General features: G+C 44.2%; 1 protein-coding gene across 1 annotated transcript in view; it reads left to right on the forward strand.

The window, feature by feature from the left end:
• Nucleotides 1-19,822, forward strand: part of LOC119172816 (CRISP/Allergen/PR-1) — a 63,248-nt gene that overhangs the window by 41,995 nt on the left and 1,431 nt on the right. The window contains exons 5-9 of the mRNA XM_075893146.1: nucleotides 1,282-1,451; nucleotides 3,802-3,899; nucleotides 7,155-7,306; nucleotides 9,284-9,421; nucleotides 11,955-12,232. Coding sequence (XP_075749261.1) covers nucleotides 1,282-1,451; nucleotides 3,802-3,899; nucleotides 7,155-7,306; nucleotides 9,284-9,421; nucleotides 11,955-12,232 — 836 coding nt within the window. The remainder of the gene's footprint in view (nucleotides 1-1,281; nucleotides 1,452-3,801; nucleotides 3,900-7,154; nucleotides 7,307-9,283; nucleotides 9,422-11,954; nucleotides 12,233-19,822) is intronic.

Below are 19,822 nucleotides of genomic sequence, written 5' to 3' on the forward strand. Positions count from 1 at the left end.
AGGAACGCCATCAAAAGAGAGTGCAGCTGCGCAGGTTCACGTGTCACCACATGGAAGTTGTACACTTCGCGAAATCGGACAAAAAAAAAAAACAATGGCATAGTGTGAACTTCGCCACTGTACTTGCATGCACTATAGGATCGTGTGAAATGGCCAACCTTACGTGCACAGACATTCCTTCCTTAGGGCATGGCTGAGATGTGTTTAGAATAAATGTTTAACGATTTAGAGTACGCACTACTGTAATATAGGATAACAGGAAGCTGTCCTAGTTAGAAAAGGACATCACTAAAAATATAGTAGGGACGTACATTCCATTGAGACCGAGTGTTTAGAAAAAAAATGCGTAGTGACTTAAAGTACATCGTACTCTACACTAAGAGAGCGCAGGAAGCTATCCCGTAATTAGTCTGTCCCATGGGAGTTTAGTATGTATAGGGTCCTGTGTGTTTAGAAAAAAAGTGCTAAACGATTTAGAGTACGCGTTACTCTACTATGGGATAGCTGTGTGTTTAGAATAATTGGTTCACGATTCAGAGTATACTCGGTACTCTACTATGGGTTGTGTGTTTAGAAAAAAATGTTTAACAATTTCGAGTACTTTGTACTCAACTATGGGAGAGCACTGAGCCGTCCCGCTCAATGGGTTGTGGGGGGGGGGGGGGCAGAAAAAGTGGCTAACGATTTAGAGTACAGGGTACTCTACTATTGGCGAGCTTAAAGCCGTCCCGTGGGCCTCAATGTTGTGTGCTCAGAAAAAGTGGTTAACAATTTTGTGTACTTGGTGTTTAGAAAAAATTTATTTACAGCGTGTACAGAACACAAAGCCTTCATACCATTCCAGTAACAGGGCACATACACTTCGGCACATCTATATTTCACGACTAACATCTACTCTACTATGGGTGCCCGAAAAGCAAAGCCAGGCATAATAATTGAGACAGGGATGCGAACGTGCCCCACTTCTGAAGGCGAAGCTCAAGCGTACTCCAAGTTTTTGTTTCCTGCTTACTCTATAGCATGTTATTGCATAACGAACACAACCAATTCGTTCTTCTGCATTACAAGTTGTTGTCATATTGTCTGCTAAGGTGTTCTTTTTATTTATTTCTTTGCGCAAACTGATAGCCTTTATTTGTGCCACCTAAATCTTTCCGCAAATATCGGAGAAAAAAATCAAAGAAGACAATTTGACCAATTTGTATGCATTCGAAAAAAAATCCAGCAATCTTACAACTGCACTTTATTGTTCAACCACTCGCATTCCTATTCAATTACCAGAGAGTTTCACGGTGGGCCAAAATATCTGCAACTACAAGATTCGCACCCAGACGATCCCGCCGGTCTACTGGCGATCGACCATCGCCTACTGGTACAATGGCGTCAAGCAGTTTCCTCCGGCCGCCATCTCGCCCTACGTCTACCGCCAGTACTACGGCACATTCAGCCAGGCACGTCACCTGCTCATTCATGCGCCAATAACGTGCCATCTTATCTGCGACAACGTATACAATGGCTTTATTAGTTTTAGAGTGCCTTTTGAAACAGTATCGTATGCAGTTGGGACAAAGTGGACATTGTGTTCTTTAAACTAACATTCCTATGTTGTCACGATACGCTGCTAATTTTGTTATTTGAGCCCACTTTAGACCAGATTTTGAGACGTTTTTAGGTTTAAGATATTTTGCTTCAGCAACCGCATTGACCAAGAAATATACAACTAAGTGTCTTCCTGTCGTATGGTTACCCGCCTTGATGGTGTCGTGGTTATTGTGCTCCGCTGCTGACCCGCAGGTCACGGGATCGAATCCCTGCCGCGGCGGCCATATTTTCGTTGGAGGCGAAAATGCTTGCGGCCTGTTTGCTTAGATTGAGGAGTACGTTAAAGAACCTCAGGTGGTCTAAATTTGTGCAGTCCTTCATCACGGCGTCTCTCATAATCATATGGTGGTTTTAAAAAGCCTTCACAATGTCCCATGCTCACGTCCGTCCTTTTGTCTGCGCCCTGGCAGGGTGCCAAGTGTCTGTCAGGGAGCGCCAATGGACGCCGGTCACGCCGGACTATACGTTATCGCTTGCGTATAGTTGCTGTGCCCTGCGCGTCCAATCATGCAAGGAGGTGGACGCACGCACCACGTTCTCTTCAGACCGACTCCTGTCTCAATGGGCACAGGCGTTCGCGGGACGCACTATGGAATTTACTAAGTGTCCTTCGACTTTGAGACGTTAAACGCTAACAATCATCATTGTGTGATTGACGCCACGGTTTGCTCGCCGTGACTTTGTCGGCAGCTGGCCAGCTCCAAACACGCAACACCTGCGCAAGCTATGACACTTTCCTTTCGCCTTCAGGTAGTGACTGGGCTCGAGAGTAAACTAAATAAAGTAAATAAAGTGAAACGGGTTGTTGAACAAGCAGGGGTCGACTCGGCGAACGAGAGCATTATTTAGCGCAAGAGCTAACTGAATGCAAGCCTGCGATCACAGTACGCCTTCTTCTTCTTCCTATACTCGAGCTCCATGTCCACAGCCCTCGTTACAAAAGATAAAACTCGCTGGACAAACCAATATTTATACTGAAAATGAATGAAAGCAATCAGGCTCTTACGAATGAGGACAGCATTTAGTGTTGTACGTGCCCAAACCCCGATATATTTATCAGGCACGCCATGATCGGGAGCGCCGGATGAATTTCGACCTCTTGAGTTTCATTGACGCACTGGACGACTCCAAGCACGGGGTTGTTTATTCGTATACAGTTGGCACCCATCTAATCCCAGCCACCATGGTCGGTATTCAAACTCGCACCCGTGTGCCTAGCGCACCATCATAACCACTAAGTTACTGTGACGGCCAACACTTGGTCGATGTTAATCAGTATCAAGCAACACGTTCGCAATTGTTTAACGGCACCGGCACGCCCAGGAAGCCGTCCGTGTCCAAGGATTCGATGCCGTCACCCAGGCTGGGGTGCGTGTAGTCCCACCCCGATAAATACCACCGTACATTCTCAATAAATATTTTACTCACTCACTCACTCACTCAACTCACCCAGAGAGCAACGTTAACAAAGAGTACCAAATGCTAGCCGACATTAGCTAAAATTAGCCAACCTATCTATTTTATAAAACATAGCCAATTTTAAGGAAAAAAAATTGCGTATATGTCAAGCAGACATGCGCTAAAATAAAAGAAACATTGCCGATATCAAGAGCAAGGTTCGGTAAAAGTATTAGAAGCACAAAGAGGGTAACCAAAAGGGTCAACGCTTGCGTTTGGAAGCATTTCCCGTAGCTAATGTGTGGAACTTAACTGCCTATCTGCCATGGCGTCTGTCCTGCAGGTTGAGCACAAAACAGTTTGTCGTTGCTTGTGCTGTAATCAGTTATCTGTACTCGGGACGGCTCACTGCTGTCCAGTAGCCGAGTGCGAAGTACTCGAAATTGTCAAACACTTTTTCTAAACACACAGAAAGTTAGCCCGGAGAGTACAGGTTAGTACGGAGAGTACGCCAGGGACCCAAGCTGGGAGCACCGTGCGGTGAGTGCCACTGAATGTTAGAGCAGCTAAATGATCGTTTAACCATGCTTCCGCAATATCTATACATCGTGGCGAGAATTATAGATTTTTGGCAGCTGCGAACCCTTTTAAAATCTGAGGGACATTATTTTTTTCGTTTTCTCATTCAGAGAGGGTTTGAAGTTGACTGTCTTCTTGTCCAAATTTTCATTTATAAATCTTACTTATTACATTATCATCACAAATTACGTATTGAAATGTTTTCTGTGTGCTTCAAACCAGATGGTGTGGGCCAAGACGTGGGCCATCGGCTGCGGCTATTCGCTGTTCACAAGAGGACGCTGGTTCGTGCAGTCCTACGTGTGTAACTACGGTCCAGCGTGAGTGCTCCGGCTCGATTCGTCCAACGCGAACGCAGATTGCTTAATTGCGTCTTGCTGAGTGAGCGCGTGTTCTTCCGCGCATTTCACGGCGGATACTTTATTTTACGTATTTCTCCTTTGCTTCTTTTCTCTCTCTCTCTCTCACACACACACACACACACACACACACACACACATACAGACACACACGTGCGCACGCACACGCACACGCACACACACAGACACGCGCGCGCACACACACACACACAGCTCTTTACATATGAACTGTGACCTCAAACCTGCCAAGATTCTCAAGTTTGTATATGCCCTTCATCGTGGGAAAACGATGTGTGGCTGGTATGGTATGACCAGGTGATTAGACATAGTGATAGGGCCTAGTGATTAAGTGCAGTAATTAGACATGTTTCTTCTTTTATAATATTACTTCGTATATTCCCATCACCTGGTATCAAAAGGACACTAAAGAGAAACAATAAATTGTACGCCGAGAACTCCAATGTAACTTATTTTATCGGCATAGGTTTGTTAATAAACAAAGGAGAAAATCAAGGTGGAAATTTATTCTTAAAATTCGCGCCGAATCTGCCACTTGTGACGTTGGAGACTGCAGTATATATATATATATATATATATATATATATATATAGCGAGAGAGAGAGAGAGAGAGTTTTCTTTTATTTAGACGATCTTGGATAAACTAAATTTCATAATTCTTGGCATGTGAAGTCTCTGGCCCAATCCGAAACATATGTACAACAGTTATTCTGTTTATAAACAGAGTAGTATTGAGGAGCCGCCATCAAAATATAGGACGTAACGGCATTTAGTGCGGGCATATCGAGGTGGAGGCGCCACCAGCATTTTCTCTTTGCGCGTTTTCTCGTTTACCCAGCGTCTCCTCGCGACCAGCGTGATGATATCAGTCGTGAGAGTGTAGTTTAATGATATCAGAATTTTCTTTCTCTCTATCTCTCGTGTCCCTTTAGAGTTATAGTTCGAAGTTAGCGCTTGTACATTTCCGATATCTCTGAGTGTAGATTCCGTACTATAGACTCATATACATGTAGCTTACCACAAGCTGCGCCATACGACAACAGCCTGAGTGAGTCAGAGTATTTGCTATCGCTGGATAGCAAAGCTTCTTTACCGAGTTTAATCGTGAATCAGGCGCTATGGCGAAATGGCGCCATACTTATACGCAAGAATTGCACATGAACGCACGTACACATGAGCACACTAAACATTATCGCAAAGTTAGTTCAACATGGTCAATCACTTTTGTTTTCAAATAAATTAGGAAACAAATGCATTTGGCTGGAGAAGCTTATTTATTTATTTATTTATTTATTTATTTAGTTATTTATTTAGTCAATACTGCAGACTTCTAAGCGAAGTCATAGGCAGGAGTGGGTACATACATATGCTTTTTGTATTACATTTTAAAATGCAACAAAACAACAGGATTGACTTGTAACAAAAATAATGCGTTGAGGAAAAAAAATATTTCTAACTTAGAAACATTGAAAACATGAGTCAATGTAACACGTTTTGCCCCTTTTTGACAGTGTGAGCGAGTTTTGCCTAAAAAGAAGGCACGAGCGACTGATGCAGCAAAACAATGGGCGTGAACGAACAAAATGAGAAATGGACACAATGAGCAAAGAGTAACAAGTGTGCACAAAGTGACAAACAAACGAGCTAGCGCTTAACATAAAAAAGCAATACAAGTCATACACACAGAATTTAGATGCAGTACCAATACCAATATTAATATTAACGATAACAAAGCAATGAAGGACTGGAAGGCACATTCGCTATCGCATTCATGAAAGGTGAAACAGTTGTGGATGATGCAGCTTCATAGGGCAGCGCGTTCCAACTACGTACTGTTTGATGAAAGAATGATTCTTGGAAAGTATAGTTGTTTTACATGAAAATTCTTGAACTTTCTTGCAATGGTGCGACCTTGTTGTTCATGATTTCGATGGTTGAATATATTTGCCTCTATCAATTTTTGGGCTATTCTGATAGATCGGATAAAATATTTTCAGTCTTCCACAGCCGCACCTGCGCTCTAAGGTTTCTTGGTTAGAACTTTCCAGAAGGGCTGAAGGGGACGTGTCTCTACTACAAATAAATTTTATTATAAATAAAACGAAAAGGGACTTTAAGAGCTTACAGCCATTACAAGTTTCCAATAACTACACTTGAGTTTTTTTATGAGACACTCGCAGCAAAAAATTAATAAGAAGGTCACAGCATATGATAAACTCTGAACATTTGTTCAGGATGTACACCACATGCTGTAAGCTGCAGAAGTAACCTGATCATCGCGTCATACCCAGAGCTTAAAGACACCTTAGGCGTGTAAAGCCACTCATAGCACCGAGAATGCGTGTGTTTTCAGAGCAGGACGACACAACGTATGACCTTTGCTTCTAAACTATATTGACAGAGGATAGTGCCACAAATAAGTATTTGTGCTTAAGAGAGGTCTCATTCCTAACGTCGCAAGACTGCTAAATGTGTTACGTCTAAAAAGCTCAAATGAGTTGGTAAAGGTACTATAATAAATTGCTGAATTACATATAACATAATTTGGCTGATTGCAACCGAAATATTACTGCTAAGTGCATTAAATAGTAACACTTACATAATGTAACCAAGACACACCCTTGAATAGGACACAATTAAGTCCCCATCAGTTTGATGTTTCTTAGTTTGTGTTCACAATTTCTTTTGGCGTATTTCGTAACTCGATGTTCTGTTCACTGCGCGTTGCTCAACTTTTTTCTCTATTTGCTTTGTTATATTCTCCGTTTTAGCCCAACATGTCAAAAGTGGTAGTTGGAGTGACTGTACACTTGAAGAACATTATGAGATCGGAGGACGGCAGAATTGGTCAGGGAACAAAAAAGCGTTAATTACCTATAGTTGACATCAAGCGAAAGCAATGGACCTAGGCTGGGCACGTAGAGCATAGAACAGATAACCGGTGGAGAGTAAGAGGGACAAAATGGCTACCAAGGGGTCAAAAACTCAGTCGTTAAAGGCCGAGAGTTAGGTGCAGTGGCGAAAATAATAAATTCGCAGTACAAAACACAGAATCGGCTCCCGCATGATAGTGTAAACTAGAGATCACTGGTACAAAACCTTTGGCCGTCAGTGGACCTAAACAGGCTGGGGGTGATGATAATAAAAACATTGTGCACTGCACGTTTTGCTGTAATGACCATTGGCGGAAATCCGCAGCGGCAACTACTTGGACAGCCGCGTGTATCTTCCGGGAGAGCCATGCTCGCGATGCGAACCCGGAACCAGGTGCGTAGGCAACAGCAGCAGCAGCAGCGGCCACTTCTTGTTCGGAGGGCGCAACGAGTCGGCATCATTGAGCTCTTTGTGCAGTAAGTAAGCATAACCCATTTGCACGCAAGACCGTTTATCGAAGTGACGATTCGGTGTCAGCTGCTTGACGCCAGCTCAAGCACGTTTTCGCGAGAAGCACCTTCTGTATATATCTGAAAGTCGGGCAATAGGTTCCTATTAATCACGAAGTTTCACAAAAAAAAACAAGGGCAGTGTAGGAAACAGGCATGCCTTAATTCAAATATTTATTTTGGCAACTTGCAGAACAAAATTATGAGCATCAACAGTCTTCACTGAGCATGCGCGAAGTGAGCCGTGAGTTATTAAAAAAGTGCAAAACATAAAAAGCAGATGAAAACCTCGTGGGGAATTCAAGATTGTGAATTCCTTGTGCTTGAGTACCTACACTATGTCCTACGCCATGTTCTTACATTTTGTGCAAGCGCGCTTAAATTTCGCGACGACTGTTTCTCATACTAGGAAAATCTGTGGATCTCAGATCTCGGCACATTACGTCCATGACAGATGCGAACGTGGTGATGACGGTTATAGGACAGGAGGATTAGCCTATACACTTCCTCCTAGAACGGCACTGTGTCTTTGCGAGTTTTTCATTTACATTTTAACATCACGCTGCGGTACAAACGCCAGAATTCGCGGTGATTATGCTTGTGGGTAACGTACGTATACGACAGCGTTTTATTTCTCGTATTTCAGAGAAGTGGGGTTCTTTTGTAATTTTAGGACGACATAAGCAGATGCGACTTGTTCAGGCATCATGATTATTGATTGATATGTGGGGTTTAACGTTCTAAAACCATCATGTGATTATGAGAGACGCCATAGTGGAGGGATCCAGAGATTTCGACCCAGGCATCATGAATCAGTCAAGCCGGAGGCAAGACCAGACAGATCTCCACGCTGACAATCATTCGCAAGTCACCAATCCAATACTTAATTTTTTATTGTTTACCCGGCTTCCTCAATTTTAAATCTGTTCTGAGAATATACCTTATAAGCGCGTGCACGATCATAGCGTGCCCTACATGCAGGCGAAGGTCATAAGGGTTTTCACGGTAGGCGCGAGTTTCGCAATAATTAGATGCTCCTAGTTTGTTTTGTTTTTCTATCAGAGCTGAAACATTACCCTGGCAGGGTGAGAAGCGTGATGAAGGAACACCGCAGGTTGGCTACAATAGCGAATTATTTCAGAGTTGTGTTTTCTTTTTTTTCTTTTTTAAAATACTGCATAGCCTTAGTTGTTGCATTCGGACGCTCGTACTATTTTGAAGCATTTTATTGGCTTTCTTACAATATAGGAATCCGGAAATCGTGCGGGTGAATCGAGAAAAATAACTAGCGCACTGCAGTGTAGCGGACACTAACCAACGTTGTAATCCGCCATAGGACTGGGCCCTACAAACACAAAGTATTGTATTCATTAACAGTCCCAGCCTTTCGACATGTTCTTTAGGTAACAAGATATCTCTTAATTGTCTAGAATATTTTTTTCTCAGAAACACTTCTTGTGTAAGATATTTTTGTGAAAATCAGTACAAGGACGTTTTCTTTCTTTTTTCGCAGCGTCACATCACAATGGCGTCGTCGCGTACGAAGGTTATTTAAGCGGTCTATTTAATATCTTTCTCGTATTAATGTCTTCAGAGAACTTCGGTTGGGCCTAGTTGGTTGGCAAGGGCCAACAGAAAGCTTCTGGAGACATCAATGCGAAAAAGACGTGAACATTAGGGTGCAAACAGGGACGGACCACAAAGAATGGAAGACAAAACCACATCGCCAGTGCTTGTATCATCTATTCCTTGTGATCCGTCCAGGTTGGCGCTGATGTTTTCTCCTTAATGTCTGCAGAGTCAGACAGTGTGAAGCTATAGTTGCGTCAATGGCAACAGTGTCCTTTCTCTCCTTCTAACACTTGTTTCCCCTTCCTCAGAGGAGAATCATGCTCGGCCCTGCTTAATATCCCTACCTTTATTCTATATTTCTCCACTTCGCAGAGTCAGAGACATCAGCTGGTCCTAAAGTGGCGCTACCGACGGGCACCATTTTCTACTGCAACTTCCACGAGCCTAGCCTCGACTGTCCCATAAAGGAGGAGCCCTACGGCAGTTTTCAAGTGCGTCGCCTAATAGGTGGTAAGCCGGCCACATTTGAAAGGGTCATGTACGAATCTTTTTTTAATGGCAACTTTTTCCTATGGGGAACTGTCACATTGTGGAAAAGGTACAGTGGTACACACGTATGATTTCATAGCGTTGTATTATAAAAGCGCATAGCCATGAACAGTAGCCAACGAGGGGCGTAGGCAGAATTTTTCGTTTGGGAGAGGGGTTCGATTAATCACCCCCTCTGTACCTTCGTGCGCGCGTCTGCATGCGTGCATGTGTATAGAAAAACTATCCGGGTAGGAGGAGAGGGTTTAATATCACTGCGATAGTGTAGCCAATACTAAAAAACAGTTAGCCCAGAATATGCAGTGAACCAACAAACATCGTTATTATTATGAGACCAAATACACACGCCACACGCTTTAATTCATTCAATTATTTGTTCTTCGAGTGTATATTATTGATCGTACGTGTTATGGTAATTTGCAAGCGCCACGTTTCACAAAGCACTATTTTTTTCTTGTTTTTGGTCATATAATAGCTAATTTTACTGCATCTCAGATGACGAAAGCCTTCACGGGCAACCACTTGTAGTGCGACACGAATACCAAACGCCATTGCCTCTGCTGTGCACGTCTGACGTCAACTGCGGAATGCAGATTCCCTCCAGTGCGCAGAGTTAATATAGCAGAATGAATTAAAAAAAAACGAATGATGATACGTACATGGATAAAATTGCATATAAAACTTTCAACCATGACTTGTGTGTAGATAAGCTTGTACATAAATGTCATGCAAAAAAGGAACACTTGAAGTGGGCTTCCTTGCACATGCACTCTTATTGCTGCAAAGTCAGCCTTGCCAAACGATAGAGTTCGTTGCAGGCACACTGTAAGAAAAATAATTTTTCTGAGAGCATAGTTGTAGGTGAAGTTCGCGTTGCGATGAATTGCGTGTAATAGCGCGAAAAATAGAGGTGAAATTAGCGGAAGAAAAACTTGATTCTAAATTTGCAGTATTCGCTTTGTACATCGTAGTGACTGATGTTCCAAAGTGCACCCATTTTCACAGACTGAATTTGATGCTAATACGCTATTTCGGTTTAATAGGGTATCACAGAGAGGAAAAAAATGAAAACTACAAAGAAAAAAGTGAACTTTAACATCAACTGACAAGCGTTACACAGCAGCTGCGCACTATGAAAAAAAGAGAAAGCAAGGATCAACTAATGCTGTGTGCAGGCAACTACACGACACGGTCTTGTTGAACGTGGTGGTGTATTCAGTGGTTAAAATGAAGACGTACAGCTGGTTTCCACTCTTACATGGTTTTAGGAACAAAATACTTGGAATTCATGAACGCATAACGTACTTTCCTAGCCGTGTTTATCAGCGCCACTCGATCCATAGCGACGAATGCGAAACACGATCTTACGTAGAGATTGCCATTCAACAAGATTTAGAGCGGGCGTTTCAAGAATCGAACGTTTTAAATGCTTTTAGGAACTTGTGTGGTCTGTGCGTTCGTTACATATACGCTGCACTGAGGCGCCAGTCTCTTTGTGTGCCCCCATATCGCAACAAGGACACAGCTTCTTAATCAGAAGCTGGAGTGATAGTTGGGCTAGTTGGTGATACATTATGGGCAGTAACAGCGCACAAACTCACGGGACGAAGAGAAGAGACACAAATAAGCGTTGACTCTCAACTGAGAAATTTATAGAAATATACAAATTATCTGAACATATAAGATTAAGAAACACAGAACATGCGCAGAGGTGCCAGCGAAGTACCATGTCGACGTCATTAATAATTTTACGCTACGGGTAACTGCGCAGGCACGACGAATTCCATTCAAACAGGCATGCTACTGATTAGGCTTTCTTCTTTTTCATGTGAAGATATTGATGTCTGACTAATGCAGGACTTCCCTTCTTTTTTGATATAAAATGCTTCCACTAGTTCTCTTGTGGCCTGATCGCTATGTTTGAAGAGCACGGTCGCTTCATTGAACAAGGGCGTGCACTTACACGTGTGGCAGTGTGAAGGCAAATTCGCGTACGTGCTGGTCTTGAAGGTTCCGGAGTGTTCTTTTAGTCGTACATAGAGACAACGCCCTGTTTGCCCAATACGAACCCTTCCGCATGTTAACAGCGCTTATTTGTGTCTCCTCTCTTCATCCCGTGAGTTTGTGCGCTGTTACTGCCCATAACTTCTTGTTCAGTCATCAAAACTAATCAGCACGACAGTGTCGGCAACGTGACATACCTTTCAGGAGTGAATAAGACGAGATAACCAAAATGTCCACTGCATCAAGCCTTAAGTAGACGGTCCAATTGCAGTTCATCATTGAACTCTGCTACCACCACTTTATACTGTGGCCTCTTTCAATGACCCTGGTGTTTTCGTTGTAGCTTCAAATCACGTCAATGTAAATAAATAAATAAATAAATAAATAAATAAATAAATAAATAAATAGTCCACCTCCTTGGCCATGATGCATTCCCTTCTGTACTGACGATCATGCTACCACTGATGCTTATTACCGCAAATAACTACAGGCGGTGGCTACTTGACCACGACCGTGAGTCCTAACGAATCAGCGGCTGTGAGTCTGGACCGAGTTCTGGAGGTGCCGGAGAACGACACGGAGGCCTCGGCGTGTCTACGCTTCCGGTTCCGCAAGGGTCCCTTCCGCGAAGGCGCGGGCGGCTCTTCCGAGCTGCACGTGCGACTCTCAGTGCTCGACCGGAACGTGATCAAGAGCAGCGCGCTGACCCGCCACTACTCGCACTGGACGCCGTACAGCATAACCATCACCCGTCCCATCCGGGTGCAGGTAAGCGAGCTAGCCGTCCTACGCCCATGTGTTGACATTCAACTGCGGCGCACATCTTTATTGATGTCGTTCCCGCAGTAATGGGTGGCTGAAGGCCATATTCTCTCTTGTGGACATTTCGCCATTTCAGCTATCTGTACAAGATTATATTGGGTTCCCAATCACATGATTATTTCGGCGGGTTTTAGGCGTTTCCGTAATGTTCCGTGTAAAGTCCAACTCAATAACAAAACCCCACACATTGTATGGTTGATCAATGGGTTTTTTGTCGTTTCTTTCTGACTTCACTCATAAACGTATGTGTTTATGTACTGCCCTTCCACATGGACCCAATTAAGGGCTACAGTATTGTATATTAAATAAAAAATAGATAAATAAGCATAAAATTGAGCGATCAAGGACGACGAACACGGCTGGAGATGAAACGAGCCGACCCATCTCCGTCGCATCGAGGGCGTATCACCATCCCACATGTGAAGAATGCCATTTATTGCTGCTCAAGCGGAGAGGATACGCCCCACCCGTTTCGAAGGAGCATGATAGAGCGCGGGGGGAGGAGGGGAGGTGTCACGCTAGCAGAAACAGGGAACCTAGATCTCCAGAAGGGCACGGTCACTACCCATTGCACGCTCTCTCTCGCCGCGATCATCAGAAGGCGTGCTGCGACCTTCCACGTGCTGTGCTCTGAACGCGAAAACACTAAGAAAACTGCAACTCTCCATGGAGTGGGCGTACCTATTCTATTACATCAGTGCTTTATATGGTTACGTGAGATCGGATTCAAAACAGTTAGCTGCCAGCCTTACTTTGTATAAACAGAGCCATGTTAGAACCGAAAGTTGATGCTATCTCCTTCACTCTTCACCCTTGCAGTGAAACTGGGATTTTTTTATTGTGATAGGAATTATTTACACACCGGGGCGCAAATTTAACATCACCGTCGTGTTTCGTATAAAGTCCGAATCAATAACATCACACAGCGCTCAGTATGTTCTGGTGCTTTACCAACGGGCGCGGATAGAGCAGAGAGGAAATGCGCCGGCGTACTTCATCGGGTGAAGGAGCATGAAGGGGTGCCGGTGGAGGGGGGCAGCAATGTAAACCACTTCGCTTGCAGATACAACGTTTACGCCAGCGTCTTATAGAGCTACGCCAGATCGGATCTTAAAGCACCTATAGCTATCTGCCATAGCACTCTGATTTGTTGCTATCGCACTCATTGCGTTTCCATTGCGGCGAAACTGCGACTTTTTGTGGCACCTTAGAGTCTCGGTTTGTCGGCGCGTCATGTCGCAGCCATGATGCATTATAAACGGGTATGCGCCACGAAAATCGAGTAAATCCCACCACTAGCCCCCGGTCCATACAATGCATATTATGACTTAAATGTTCGTGGTAACTGCCTGAAGTATTGTTTGGCTCAGCAGCGGTGTCAGAATCGCCGACGAAGTTTACCAACACACCCAGGTTTCTTATAGAAAACCAGAGACACAAACGTGGACCTGTACGGTGAAGTTGTTTATTTGAAACACCATCTCTTGACACACATCCCTAAGATGATAGAGCTTTACTCACCACCATTCCGCTAAAAGTGATAAAGGCAACAGTTAGCCTAACAAACAGTAGACGTCGACAGCGGAGACGACCCCTCCCTTCATGCCATAGGAAACTAAAACTGGGCGTAAGAAAAAAACAATCACAGCATACCCACGGAGTGAATGATGATGAGTGGGGTGAAGCGTCCGTCCGTGTGTCCATGCTTCCGCCCGTCCATTCATTATTGCTTCCGCCTGTCCATCATTGCGTGCGTCCGTCAGTCCGTTCGCTCTTCCACCCGTGCATCCGTCCGCGTGTGTATGGACGGACAGACGGAGGCACGGATGCACACACCGACGGACGAACTGACGGACGCATGAACGGGCGCACGGACTGACGGAAGCAAGAACGAACATACGGACGGACAGACAGACGGACGGATGGACGGAAGCGCGGACGCACGCACGCACGAATGGATGGACGCACGCATGGATAGACAGACAGAAGCATGGACGCACGGACGGTTGGACACACGGATGAACAGACGCATGCTTCGCCCCACTCATCATCATTCACTCAATGGATATGCTGTGAAAACCACTAACGCCATCTATAGTTATATTATTCCGAAGGACATTAGCCCACAACGTTATCTATTGATTGATTTGTGGGATTTAACGTCACAAAACCACGATATGATTATGAGAGACGCCATAGTGGAGGGCTTCGGAAATTTCGACCACATGGGGTTCTTTAACGTGCACCCAAATCTGAGCACACGGGCTTACGACATTTCCGCCTCCATCGGAAATGCAGCAGCCGAGTACCTTAGCCACTAGACCACCGCGGCGGGGCCAACGTCATCTATTAAGTCATAAACTAGAGGTGGTTACATACGGAGAAGGGAACCATCCACATCCTAAAGAGCTTGGCCCCTAAAATAAAGAAAAATCACAGAATATTCGCAAGTGACGATGATTAGTGGGATGAAGCATCCGTCCGTCCGTGCTTCTGTCCATCCGTTCGTTCTTTCTTCCATCCGTCCGTCCCTCTGTCTCTCAGTGTATGCTTCTGTCCGCCCGCCCGTGAGTCCGTTCATCTGTCCGCCTGTCTGTCCATCCACGCTTCCATCCGTTCTTCTGTCCATCCGTCTATCCATCTGCCTGTCCGTTCGTGCGTCCATGTTTAAGACCATGTTTCTGTCCGTCCGGCTATCTGTCACTCACACTAGCATGGATAGACCCACGGCTTTAGGAGCTTCGCCCCTGATAAGAATCACCTTAGGGTAAGCAACATTCCGAGACAGCTTTCCGATGATGTTAGAGGAGTTGAAATAACCTTCCCTTGATGCCTGGTTTCAGACTCAATTGGCTCAACTAGTACCCTATCATAGAACTCCCTCTCAACCGTGACAATATGGAGAATTACCTCAGTCAGGTACTTTACCACCTCTCACTGCAGTACTTGGTACTCTTATGGGAAAGCTGACTGCCATCCCGTGTGCCTCAAACTTGATGCGGCCGTATAGAAAAAAGTTCCAACGCGACTGTTGCTAACTGCAAGTCAAAGTAAACTGCGCTAGCTACACGTCACAATAAATAAGCGCCAAGGTTGCTCTACTCACGCGAATGATTCTGTGCTCAATAACGTAGAAGTATTGGTAATCTTCGAATCGGTCCTGAAATGATTAAATATTATTTTGGCTTCGAAGCCAACTCTATAAAGTAATGCCCACGACAGAAGCTTGTTGTGTGAACTAGAGGTAGAAACAGTTTTTTTTAATGCTTCCGCGAGCTCACCAGCAAGTTTGAAATGGAATCTGTTCTGAAAACGCTTATACCTAATCATTACCTGATTACGTGTATATTCGATGACCATGATTTTTAGTAACTACTTTGAAATCAGGCAGACTACGGTGGCTCTAATAACCAGCATTTTGAAAGAAAGTAGCAATTACAGTGACTTATAGCCTGGTTTAGTCAATGGGTCTAGTTCTTCACTACTACTGCAACATCAATTGTGGTTTAGCATTTCTTCTATTTATATATAGATTATATTGTTTTTTATTACATCATTTCTTTTCACATCGTACATCGAATATTATAGAGGCCTCTAACGATCTCGGCACCACTTTTGGCCCCATGTTTTTCCTCAGTACTGTGGATGCCTCATTGTTTTCTTGTTGTTTTTTTCATCTTGAACACTGACCCTCTGACACTTCCACCAGCTTAAAACACGAAGCGTTTTCAGATGCAGAATTTTTCCCAGTCTTGGCCTCACGATCCATAATTTTTGTCATAATTACCAGAATCATCACCAGCCAGTTCTATACCAAGTACAGGACGAATGCAGCCCCCAGTCATTTCCTAATTCAGCCTGTCCTGCACGAGCTTATTACATTTTATGCCGACTGAATTGAGTCTCATTTTCATTACCACACCTAATACTCTTCCGTCTTTGACTGCGTTTTCTGTCCCTTATGAACCTTAGCTATAATGAAAACTATGGTTTGAAGAAGCAGCGTCTTGTCAGAAAGAAGCATGAAGCACAAATGAAATGCGCCGACCAAAATGAAAACAGTTAGTACTGTGGATGGATACCATCCGGTAGCCGAGGCGTCTTTTATTGCGATAGCAATTATATGGACAGTCTCTGCTGGTTTTTGCCGTCGTCGTCGCCGCCGTCATTCACGTATATGTATATGTATATAATACATACACGAGGAAGGATGCGCTAGCCTACTCTTTCTGGGGAGCGAACATCTTTTTTTCCGGCCGGGGTCGTCTGCGCGCGCGCTTAGCTCGTGAGCACGCCAACGTGCTCACGATGAGCACGCGGCTTGTGCCCTCACAGAAGGCGGGAGCATCTACGGGTTGCGCACTCAACACGAAAAAAACGGTGCCAATAGTGTACCTTGAGCGGCCGTGTTCTCTTACACCAGCGTTTTGTAGAATTACGTGTGTGCGCATCTAAATGAGTTGACTGCCAGCCTCACTTCGTGTATCAACGCCGTCACTACGCACAAGCCTTGTTGTGGTCATCTACAAGTGCCGCGCCGCAGAAAACATGGGTTACTTAGCAAGCGCATGTTTACTTCAATGATTATTGCTCATAAAAATGCAGATCTTGCTTCGTAAAACATTCGAATATGTTGCTATCGCATTCATTGCTTCACCCTTTTGGCGAAACTGTGTCTTTTAAAAGATATTTTAAACCTTTTCATTCTGGTCGCAGCTCTGTCATTTCGTTTGTGCTTCACGACCTTTACGATTCCCAGTTTCTGCCACTTAGCTGCAACTTTCTCTCCGTGTTTCTCTTCCTGTACGTTTTACACGCGGAGCACTTGCCGGGCTGTCGAATACACGGTCATATGCCGTCGTCGTGGCTTCGTGCAACACAGTCGAAACCACGACTAGCATAGCATGCATTTAAGTGCACGCTCGCGCGAAGCAGCAGTCTTACTGTTGTTGTCCAAGCGCTTTGATGATAATAAGTGCTGAGCACGTTAGGGGCCCGCGCTGTCGTGGCTTGGTGTAGCGAAGTTAAACCACGTATAAAAATTGAAAAAAAAAGAACAACAACAAAGGATGCAAGAGCGATATAAAGAGAGAGAGAGAAAGCAAAAGAATAGCAATAAACATAAAAAGAGCAAGAGAGACAAAGAAACGGATTACACGAGAGGAGGAAATAAACAGACAAAGACAGAAAAAAATGAAGAAAGAGAAAGATAGGAGTAAGGAAAAAGAAAACTGAAGGGAAACAAAGACTGCCCACATCTGCATTTTCTTCAGGCTTGCAACACCCCCAGTCCGAAGCTTGCGTAATACTTTTTTTTTAACGCCGCCGGCTCGTGTCACGAGGCAGTGTCATTAGTATTATCAAAGCTGCCTTTCCCGATTCCATATTTGCTGTCTTTGCAAATCTCCAAGCAATTTTCCCCTACCATTGTAGCTTAATTTATCGTGGCTGTCTTTCTTGCTTTTCTTTAACGATTTCCTGTCGTGTACTTAGAGTTAGTTACCTTATCAACTGTGGCGTCAGAGACGTAGAAAACTATATCGCCACGTCATACTGCAATCACAATAATCATACAGCCACGCGCCACGATGTCGCTAGCGTCATCCAGCATGACCGTCACCAAGTCGTCATAATTGGCGGCAAAATTACAACGCGAAAAATATTGCGCACAAAAGTAATCTCGAGTTTTTCACTATAGCTACCAGTCACACGCTTAACTCGTCATGCCAGTACTGCCTCCAACTATACCCGCAAATTTTTTTATGTGTGGAGATCTCCTTTATAGTCGTTCAGGATTAAAATCCGAGCGTGTAAACAAGTGACGAACAATAGAAAGAGACAAGCAAACGCCACTTCTATCTTCATGCACAGTTCTTGGGCGGTTGTGAATAGTAAACTTTAGTAATGAGGCATGTTCATACAAAAATTGTAAAACGCTAGAGAACGTCCCTTCACTCAACGCTTCACCTTCACTTGAGAAAGCCGAAGGGAGCGCCATCTCAAAGAACGGCAAGTCACTGCATACCAAGCAAAATCTGCTGCGATTCTTGAGTAGTGCAGCGTCATTTTCAGCCGAGTAGTGACGCACTGCTCAACTCTGTCAAGTGAAGGGTGAAAAGTCGAGTCGAGGAGCGTTTGTGAATACGGGGGTAAGTCGCGATAGCGTAATTGGGCCTTATGCGCATAGCCTTCTGAACTGCTTCGGTTTTCGGTGCATGTTTCCACCATGCCGGAACGAACGATTGCGCGCGTAACATTGGCCGTTTCCAAGTATCATCGAATGCATATTGCAAGTACAGTTGTGTGCCTACTACGCCACAATCAATCCTCTAGCTAATCAGCGAAGGGCCCGCTACACCTCCGTAGGACCACACGCGAATCTACGAAGCTGTTCACTTTGTTCATGCTTCTGTTGCTGTTGATGATTAAATACGTCTGAGCGCTTTGTAATGAGTTGTCATTTAAAACACCCCCTTGTTGCTCGATTCAAATCTTTTGATGCCTGGCGCGTTTCTACGCTTCTGCCACGCAATCTATGCGTTAAGGAGACTTTTCCTCCACATGACATTCATATATATTTTTTCCCAAGGAGTTTCAACAAATTTTGAGGCACGCAGACAGCCCGAGCTCGATCCTCATTCGGACCAGGATCCCTTTATTATTTATTTGCATATTCCTTGCAACCAACCACGCCCACGCCGATACCGGAATTTCTGCCAAACGAGCTCTTCAAAGCTATTGTGTTTGAAATTTCTGAAACACACTGTACAACTACGCATTTTTCAAAAGTGCACTCAATACGCGCAAACTCGTCTTTCGATGACCCGCGAAATTATACCAAGAAAATGTACAACGCGCTTCATACTCTCCTCATCAATAACCAGCGCCGTCAGATCAGTTCTCACTGGCAAGCACAATGGCGCCAAGCACGGATGGGGTAGTTGTGGACACGTGACAGCGTGCGAACATGTGTGCATCAACTAATTATTACAAAGTTTGAATCAAGTACATAGAAATCAAGTTTATTTGTTCAAATATACTTTTGATGCGCGATGCTCCTAATTGTAAATCCGTTTCAACGCGTCTCTTTTTTCGGGAATATCATTTGGTACTCGTAAAACAAAGAACTGTCATTTGGTATATAGTAGATCCGACTAAGCATAAACAATATGGTCACCAACAGATTCTTGATAAAGGAAAATGCACGAAAAAAAAAAAAAACTCCGTGCATTGTTGCACTGCGGGGTAGAACACCGAATCACAGCCAAGGCTTCTCTGCAGGCCCTGCTTTTGAAGTCCTTCGGATTAGCAACGAGCACAATGGGATAGCTTGTCCCTATTTAGAGCACGAGATTTTCGCAATGTCGAGGTAGTAAAATAAACGAGTTAAAAGGACCTCACACTCCTTCATAAATATAGCGAATACTTTCCCTGACGCCTAATCAGTTCCAAAGACTTCGAACAAAATTAGCTGAATAAGAAAATTAAGGGTATATGGTGCAACCTGGTAATACAGGTGTGGCTCTGCCCACAGGA

The sequence above is a fragment of the Rhipicephalus microplus genome, chromosome 4, assembly GCF_043290135.1.
Source record: "Rhipicephalus microplus isolate Deutch F79 chromosome 4, USDA_Rmic, whole genome shotgun sequence".
Taxonomy (NCBI): domain Eukaryota; kingdom Metazoa; phylum Arthropoda; class Arachnida; order Ixodida; family Ixodidae; genus Rhipicephalus; species Rhipicephalus microplus.